Raw genomic sequence first — 9,545 nt, forward strand, 5'->3', positions numbered from 1 at the left:
AAAAAGTAGATATTTCTATGAAACTCGTTTTGGGGCGAAATAGCTAAGTTGAAGAGAAAAAGGACCAAGAAACTAATCACAACTTGTTTAGGGCCAAGGAAATAATTCTCTCTAGTCTTGGTTCCCCTAACTAGGACTATGAATCCAGGACCAGGTCTGGCCTTGAATTCTGGTCCAGCGACCGGAAATAAGGGGTTTGTAAGGCCGAAAAAAAGAATTGGTGCAAGCAACCACAACTTTACTTAAGGTTCATGGGACTTCAATCCGAAGCCAGTTTATCTGGTGCATTGTTTCTTTACAATCCCACTTAGGGCATGTACAATGGTTTAGACAGCTATCGTCTATAAGTGTCTCGTATATAGCATACAAACAATAAAACAGACAACTCATACAATGATTTGTCTATTACGTTGTCTACAAGGCATTTAATCCAAACATAGAGTCATATATCATGATAACCAAGCATAAACTAGATCTTTGTGTGCCATTTTGTTGCTTTCTAGGAGTACAAAACACATGTCGAATGCTAGATAATACAATCCTATTAACATGGTAATGGATTATATATTACATTTCACTTCATGATTATAAATTACCTTGTGACTTCTACATTTTATAAGGACTATTTCATAAAATAACTAGAGGCTATATTGTAAAATGAAAAATATCCGCTTATCTCTATCTCCTGTTCTCTCGATCTCTGTCAACCAGGTCTCTCTCTTTCTCGTCCCATGCTTTCTCTGCTGGTATTCTCTACAGCGTCGGGCGGCCGGACAGCGGAGCAGTCAGCTAGGTAGCGTGGAGGCCGGACGGTGCTGTAGCCTACATGCGAGCGGGTGGATGGCAAGCCGCAAACGGCACAGCGGCAAGCAGTCGGAAAGCGGAGCGGCGGCGGCGGGTGAGCAGTCGGAGCGCGGAGCGACGACGGCTAGCTGCAGCTGGCCGGCTGGAGAGCGATGCGGGAGCTACGGTGTGGCATGGGGCGGGACACAGATCTGATTTTTCACTCAATCCATGGGGGGCCGTCGCTTCAATCCACAGCTGTTACAACCGGCGACGATGCCGTCGCTACTCCTGGGAGCACGAGCCGTGGTCGTCGTCTCACGAGACGATGGCCTCAGCCGGTTCGGCATTTAATCACCCTTGATAAACGTAATTAACCGGACGTAGACGGCTAATTAAATGGCATTGTACATGCCCTTACACAACACACGTGACTCTAAGTTAGATGCTTTCCTTTTGACCTAACCGTGGAAGATCCTTTAGCTCCGATTGATAACCCGGCCCAACCCTTACTGTAACGGACCCTTTAGTCCCGGTTCATAACACCAATATGAAAAGGATCTACGTTATTTCCGGTTGGTTGCACCAATCAGAACTAATGTGTAAAGGACTTTTAGTCCTAGTCATTCATATCAAACACGACTAAAGGGTGACTTTTAGTCTCAGTTAGTTCTACAAATCGAAACAAAAAGGTCCATAAAATTTATACCTGAAGGTAATAAGATTGGAGACAAATGAGGAGGATGGGTGTGAGTTTCTCTACTGGTATGATGGTTCAGTATTCTGGATCATGGATTTCCATTGGTTATGGGCTTGGGTTATCGTTTTTGCGTGGTTTGTGTGATTTTGTGTGAGACTGCGAAGTATAAAAATTTGAAGGCAAAACTGTTGATGGCTATAGAAATAGCTATAGATGGGCTTAGTAATATAAGCCCACTTGTCTTTACTTTTAGTGAACATGATCGGAGATCTTTATGGACTGGCCTGTTTTTGTTAAAAAAAACAAATGTATTTGCTCCATAGGGACGTGCTCCCTACGTCCTGAAATGTAGGGCATTCTAGAGTTCAAATTTTGTACTCAAATGTAAGACATTGTAGGTTGAGAGTAAATCAAATCATCTTAATTGTGCATCATTTTCGGATCTTTTCCAATAGAAAAACGTGCATGCAGCCGTATATGGGGAGGTGCATGGGAAAGAGCATGCTTATTAATTAGCACATATTTAGTTACCTAAATAAAGTTCTAATGCTTAATAATTAGGGGTAGGAGATTTTTTTTCTCTATCTCCATAATCTATTAGAAAAATCCTAGAATGACCTACATTTCAGGAAGGAGGGAGTAGATCATTTTAACTTTTGTTGGTTCATAAGACTTTTGCTATGAATCTAAATATATGTTATTTTATATCTAGATGTATAGTAAATATTATAAATCTAGACTCTATTTGGAGAAATAGCCAAGAGTTATTTTGAGGGCTAAAGTTTAGCTTAAGAAAATAACCCTTCAATGAAATAGCCCTTCTGGTGTTTGGATCCAAGAGTTATTTGGCTCATAAAACACTTTTTCAATCATTGGGATGCTACTTTTCCAAGAGAGAGTGAGAGAATCAGTGGGCCCGCACAAAATAGCCCCAAATAGCATCTCTTGGGGGGGATTTTTTTTTGGTAGGTTATTTGCAGATAGCCCAAAAATAACCCTCCCATTTGGCTCCCTTTGAGCTATTTGGGGTTATTTGGGGTGGGCTAAAAAATAACCTATGGATCCAAACATAGCCCTAGGGCCTGTTTGGAGAAATAGCCTAGAGCTATTTTGAAGGTTATTTTTTGGCCCATCCAAATAGCTCTTTGCTGTTTGGATCCCTAGGCTATTTTAGCTTTAATGCACTTTTCTAATTATTGGAATCCCCCTACAACCGGATCTCGTGCGGTGGGGGGTAGAGAGATAAGGTGGGCCCACATGCAAATAGCCTAAATAGCACCCCTTGAGGGGGATATTTTTTTGAGGGGAGTTATTTTCAAATAGCCATGAAATAGTCCTCCCGTTTGGCTCCCTTTGAGCTATTTGGGGGTGGGCTAAAAAATAACTTACGGATCCAAATAGCGCTCTAGTAAAGCTAAGACAATCTAGATTGTAGAATGGATGGAGTATGTATATAGGATCCCTGCCCACAAACAACTTTCCGTCTTCCACGGGATAGCCATTTCTACGAGGGCACCTTCGCCTCGTGCTGCTCACTTCCCAGGTAACCTCTGCACATTCTAAAGTCTCTTGAATTGTTTATTCTAGAACATTTATTGTGAAACTAATTTCAGGTTTTGAGACTATCAATTCTGCTAGAATAATCTAAGTAATTTGTTTTTGACGAGAGTTTATGTACAAAGCTTTTCTCGCTCCAACAGGCACTACGGGATTCTGGTTCTTTCCCGTAGTGAGGCCTGCTTGTACAAACACCCACTTTGTCCAGCATCGAAAAGATGAGATGTGGCGCAACTTATCAACGGGAAGATGACACATCAGTTTGGGCCGGGGAGCCCACCACTCACTCACGCAATAAATCCACCCACGTCACGACTCACGAGAATTTCATTCGCCTCTTTCGACCGGAGTCGTGCAGTACTCGCCCTCGCTTCGGCGTGCTCTGCGATTCCCAGGCGACCTCGGCGGCGGCGCCGCTCCGGCGTTGTCTACCCGACGGCTGGTATGCTCAGTTGCTCACTCCTTCCCATGTATCCCCGTCTGCTCCTCTCCTCGCCGTTCCCTTCCTCGCTCCTCTCTGTCCGCATCGTGTTTACGGTTTTGCGTGTTGCATCGCCCGGCTTTGTGCTAGATCTGCGCTGAAATTATCGATTTGGAGTTTTGGATCTCGGCAAAGATTAGGACGTGCTCCTGCCCTGCAGCTACTGTGCCGATTCTGACATGCCGCCCGTCTCTCATCTCCGTTTCTTCAAAGTGATCGAGCAGCACCAGCACGCGTCTCCACAATTTCTCGAGTTTTGCTGCGTCAGCGCCTCCTTGCGCCGCCGAAACACTGAAAAGTGCAGGCCCGCGAGCAGAGACTCTGAGTGATTCGTTGCTAACTCTGAAACTTCGCTCTACTCTACTTCTCGCTAGAGTCAAATCGCAAGCTAGATGCGGCGGCGCAGCGCTGAGCTTCCAAACACCCAGTCATGCAGTACACGCCTGCACACCTGCTCTCCTTGTACTAAATCAATGGAATAGATTGGGAGGAAAACCAATTTGAATCTGATTGCGGACCTCATAGAATATGGAAAGATCTGTCAGCAATTCCTATAAAATCTACCATCATTTTTCCTCTTACTGGCATAGTATACAGGTTCATCTTCAGTTTTGTCCACAGCTTTCGCCAAAAATTTCAGAAGTTAATTTACTGCTTTGCGACACAGAATTGTTAAGCAAAGGGAGCAATGAAGATATTTTTGACAGATTTCTAATTTATTTATTGAGTTTACAATATTTGGAGATATTAGTGCAGTTTCATGATTTCATCTTGTCTTGCCTGCCCGTGCTTATGTTTATTTATGTCATACCATTTTTTATGTGTTAAATTAAATGAAGACATTTAGTTCATCCTGTCAAACCGTATGATATAGTTTCATCTTGTCTTGCTCAATCCATCTCTTTTATGTATCCATATGTTTACCAAGAATTTGATCGTATCCTTAAACTAGAAATGATATTATATGCCTGGAATCTATTGCAACAAATAGGGGCTCGTATGTTTAAATAATCGCTTGAAATGATATAAAGTGAGATTGGTATTTAATGGGCTCGCAATCTCTGGGCATCATGTCTCATTTAGAACGAATGAATATGGAGCTATACAGTAACATGATACTTGTATGTCAGATTATATATATTTGAGGAACCAGTATATTTTGTTTGCATCTAGAGCCTTTGTATAAGTGATATTTTTTTGGCATGTATTCTTGATTTTTCGGGCTATCGATCTCATCTTTTTTCATTTGTGTGAAGGCTGAAAACTGCTACCTTGGTTTTGCCAGCAAGTCGTAGAACAAAATGGAGGAAATCAATGGTGCTTCTGCTCATGATATGGCTCTCGCTATGGTTGCTTATCCTGTTGTTCATGCTGATGACACTGCTGGAGTTCCAGTCCCCGTACAGACACTAATGCAATCTTTCTGGACATCCTGTGATAAGTGTGGATTCCAATTTGAATATGAACTTAAATATTTAGATCACTTAATGAAGTGCCGAATGTGTTATAATGCATTTGTGGCAAAGGAGACGGTTGGCCGTGCCCATAGAAAGAATAAATCTGTTGTTCACAAAGACAAGGTTGCAGGAAAACGATTGCTGGCTCTTCCGCCTACAGAGAGTAGTGCAAGTGTTCCTGAGAGTTTTCATCCAATAGAAGGTCACCTGGTTAAGTCACCTGGTGCTGACTACAAGGTGCAATGATTTCTGCATTATTTTTTGTTTTCTAGTTGTATATCCATATAGCTTCTATTGGCATGATCTCCTAGCTTTCAATTTTAGATATTGATACAAGTAAAAGATGGAATGACACAATTTGCAGTACTTAAACCATAGGAATATTAAGGTGTTTTTTGTACTATTCAGCACACTACTGTTACAAAAAAAACTAGCAAGCTCTACTACTACATTTTTTTTTACAAGCGTAGCAAGCTGTCTTATTGCAAAATTAACTGGTTTACACATCTATTTTACATATTCATCACATGATACATTTTTTGTAAGACCCTGAATCCTCACCTACTCCAGGCAAAATGACTATGTTGATGGAATTGGACTTATTGAATTTTGAATGTTTGTACTTCCCACACATTCAAGCATTTAATTTGTGATTAGGTGGTATTGTTTTTTTTGTCAATGATAACCGAATAATAACTTACTCGATGTGCTATATTATTTTTATCCAGGCTGCAGAAGATGACTGTTTTGAAAACCCAGCAGAGCCTCAAGGAATACCAAAGGAAGCTTCTCCTGAAGCCGTTGTTGCAGAACTAAAAAGAATACCAGACTTGTCCCGTGATGATTTCCTCAAGGCATTCAATATACTTAGACGCAATGTTTTTGAGTTCAGAATACTTGTAGCATTTCCTATGAACTTAAAGAAGAAATGGCTACTAAAGGAAATCAAGAAGCGAAACTGCTAACATGCTATAATGATGACAATGGAGCAGCATATGATGCATGATACTTTTTCTATATCATTGGTACTGTTTGGCGACTTAGTTCGATGTTGTAATCAGCTGTTCTGGATTTTTACCTTTTGATTTTTCTAGCCGGAATTTATATTTCTTGGACAGAATTTATCCTTCCATTACTATGTGTACTTTAATTTAATATGTTAGTTTGTTCATATCTACTAGGCTGATTTTGATGCGATTCTAAAACTATTTGTACATGTGGGTTCCATGGTAGTGTGGTTCGCTTCTAATTTCTCCCAAAAACTGCATGAAATTTTACAAAATTTGATGTTAACCTTTTCTTTCAAATGTCTAGCTTAGCTGTATAGATGATGTGCTATATACCATATTTTTTGTGCTAGTTTGAGAAAAAACATCGAAAGTCTTGCACTTTTAGTAATTTGCTTCGGAAAAGCCATGGAAAAAATCAATATATATAAAGGCAACTTATTGTAACCCATTAGCGCTGCACATTATTTACTTGTGTCCCTTGAGTAAAATTTTTTCTTGAGGAAGTGGGTACCTATGTTATATGGTTTTTTTCCCATAGCAGCAGAAATAATAATTGCTTTCAATTTTCTATCATTCTGTCATGAGAGGTAAAAAAATACGATGAAGGTTTTTTTTTGGAAAAGAAAAAAATTATTAATTTCAAGCACAATACATCAAGGTGATACATCGTCTTGAAATTTTCCCGACCTCTGGCTAAAACGACACACAGCCTAAAAAAAGTTTGATATAGATCCTTCCACACTAATGACTGTCAATTCTAAGACTGGATCCGCCTGTCCAGCCTTGATGCATCATGTAGCCGGCCAGCGATGAAGGCACACGCGGCCAGCCGGTGGTGTACCCATCGGGTCCGCCGTGGTGATGGGCTGCAGAGGCGGCATTCCACTCCCATGCGACGGTGTAGGCAGGCCGCGACATATGTATATACGCAGGGGGCGGGGGTTCCTTGGTGCCGGCAACGCAGGCCCATGTGCCCCAATGGGCAGTGTATCCGCTGGGTTCATCGGGGATGGGTGGCAGCGATGAGATGGCACCTACCCGGAAAGGGGTTCCGCCCCCCTGACGCGTTGGTGGAGCCGGCCGACGACACGGGTAGGCACGCAGATCGGAGACTGCAGATCGGTTCGGCAGCGGCCGAGGGCTAATTTCTCTAGCGGATCTACACCTGGCGCGGTAGTGGTTGGATGCGGAGAGGGGATGGGGGGTGCCTGGCTGCGTGGTGGGAGGGGGGGGGAGGGTATCAGCGGCGGTATGGTTGCAGGGGAGTCGTCAGCGGTGGTGTGGAGGGCAGGGGGTGTAGCGAGGGCGGGGGGTCAGCGTCAGTACGACGGCGTTCACTTGAGCTTCATGATCACCTCCGTCGGACTCCGGGATCAGCTCGTATATTCCGTCCGATAGAGCAGTCGTATTTATATGTAATGCAATAGATGAAATTACAAACACGCTCATTTCCTGGTAAAGTTGTAGTCTACAAATAGCAACACAACTTAGAATATGGGCAATCATTTATAGAGTAGATAACTAATATTTCTAACTACACAAGGCATCCTGATCAACAGCACAAAAGAAACTCACTAACTTCATAAAACAAGTTGTAGTTGAATCCTATAGCTTGCAATTCATGGTTTGCTAATAATTACCTAACTCAGCACACATTCAGTAGTAAATTCATCAAAAATTATAACAAACAGAAGGTAAACAGAGTGATCTACCCTGAAAATTTCATACCAAAACATGCAGCCATTTATTCAGGACAAATCATTTATTCAGACAACTCCTAGAACAAGATTGAATTATACAGGTTAGACCAGAGCAAACTAGAAGCTAGAAATTTAATAGGAGCTTTACATAGAGCTAATTTAACTACTGTAAAATTTTCCAGATTTAATCTACAGAGAATTTATTCTGAGAAAATAAACAAAACTGACAGCAAACTAACAAGATTCATTTTCAGATTCTGTTCTATTCATGAACTGGTGATCAAATTTTACAGACTGTAACATATTACTAAAAAAAGGCTCAAAAAATTTATCAGGATTTTCTAAATAAGGAAACTATTTATCATGATTAAATCTCACTTAAGAAGCATTAAATCAAAGAAATAGCTAAACAGAAGGAATGACCATGAAATTTTTATAGAAATAGTAGAGTCACATGAACATTTCACCATAAAAATTTCACAGCAAAACATGGTTTCAATCATCAGTTAAGAAAAAGATAAAAACAACTAGCATTTAAACACTAGTAACACAAATCTATTTTTACAGCAAAAACTCTCAACTAACACCCAACATATTATGATTCTACTGCAAATATCTCTTCATGAGGATTCCAGAACATTAAAATTTGCCTTTTTCTGATTTTTCTACGAATTTCTATGGAATTTCAAAGTTTGCAACAAAAATAACAAAGAAGTCCCTGCTGACACTATTCAAATGAGTCATGGGCTTCGCAGACAGCCCCCTGGGGTTTCTTGAATTCTAACAGGGGGGTCCTCGGCCAGTGGGGAAAAACAGGGAACGATGGAGGTGGCGGATCCCGGCGACTCCGGTTACCGGCAGCGAGGGAGATGTTGGGGAACTCAAAGAGGAGACTGAGCCGCACCCTTTGGTGCCCGTGGCATGTCGGGAGAGGGTCGGAGGAGGGCGGTGGATAGTGAGGCGGCGGCGGAGGCGCTCATCGGCGGGGGTGTTCCGGTGGGGATTGGGCGAGGAGGAGTGGTGGGTGAGCTTCGCGGGGCCAAGGCGGAGCTGCTGGTGTGGTCAGCGCGGGCGGAGGAGGACCGGAGCTATGAGTTCCACGGTGAGCATGCGGCGGCGGAGCTCTGTGCGGCGGCGGCGGCGTTCTGAGGCGTCGGAGTAGGGAAAAAGCGAAAGAGCTCTCGGATTAGCTTGCTGGGGTACTTGTAGTGCTCATGCGCGCACGAGATATTGGTCCGGGGTGCTGCGCTGCACGGGCCACGGCGGCGGCGAGGTGGCGGCCGGCGGGTGGGTCTGGGCGCGTGGCACGGAGAGGAGAGGGCACGGCGCGAGGCAAAAGCGGCGGTGGAAGCTTGGGCGCGACGCGTGGATGTCAGCGCAAGCAGGAGGTGGCCGGGGAGGCGGCCCAGAGCGGCGGGCGGCACTGTCCAGCGGCGGCGTCAGTGAAACAGAGGAAGCAGGCTTGAGGTGGAAGAAGAGGACTGATTTGCAAATTCAGAAAATTTTAGGGACCCAGCTGTAAACCAGCAATAACTTTTAATCTAGGGCTCAAATGAAAAAGTGCCCAACATGAAAGTTGTTCAACTTTTCAAGTTCTACAACTTTGATGTGGTGCAAAAATTTATTTGATCAAAGGTTAAAGAGTTATTTTTGAAAACATAAGGAGGATTTGAATTCAAAGGACTTTTGTCTTTTTCAATGTAAAATCACTTTAAATCTAGGCTGAAATGAAAGATTTCCTACCAAGCAATGATTACACTACAATTTGCAAATACACCCTCCACAAAAACTATAATCACACATCCTATTCAAATAAAACTATACCGTTGACCTTAGAACAATTCATAATTACACAAA

General features: G+C 42.7%; 1 protein-coding gene across 2 annotated transcripts; it reads left to right on the forward strand.

The window, feature by feature from the left end:
• Positions 1–3,329: 3,329 nt before the first annotated feature.
• On the forward strand, positions 3,330–6,152 carry LOC120713601. Of its 2 annotated transcripts, XM_039999529.1 has the most exons (4): positions 3,330–3,346; positions 3,400–3,482; positions 4,807–5,215; positions 5,707–6,152. In XM_039999529.1, the coding sequence occupies exons 3-4, from the start codon at positions 4,823–4,825 to the stop codon at positions 5,941–5,943; spliced, it is 630 nt and encodes a 209-aa protein (XP_039855463.1). In that variant the 5' UTR covers positions 3,330–3,346; positions 3,400–3,482; positions 4,807–4,822; the 3' UTR covers positions 5,944–6,152. The 2 variants fall into 2 exon arrangements, with proteins under 2 accessions (XP_039855463.1, XP_039855462.1); XM_039999528.1 differs by lacking the exon at positions 3,330–3,346 and having other exon boundaries at positions 3,394–3,482; positions 4,778–5,215.
• Positions 6,153–9,545: the final 3,393 nt, after the last annotated feature.

The sequence above is a fragment of the Panicum virgatum genome, chromosome 6K (assembly GCF_016808335.1).
Source record: "Panicum virgatum strain AP13 chromosome 6K, P.virgatum_v5, whole genome shotgun sequence".
In the NCBI taxonomy this organism is placed as follows: Eukaryota; Viridiplantae; Streptophyta; class Magnoliopsida; order Poales; family Poaceae; genus Panicum; species Panicum virgatum.

Excerpts from the sequence above, each read along its gene's own strand:
- LOC120713601 (XM_039999529.1), top strand. The coding sequence starts at position 4,823 with ATGGAGGAAATCAATGGTGCTTCTGCTCATGATATGGCTCTCGCTATG. Across the intron at positions 5,216-5,706 it reads CACCTGGTGCTGACTACAAG|GCTGCAGAAGATGACTGTTT; the intron begins GTGCAATGATTT and ends ATTTTTATCCAG.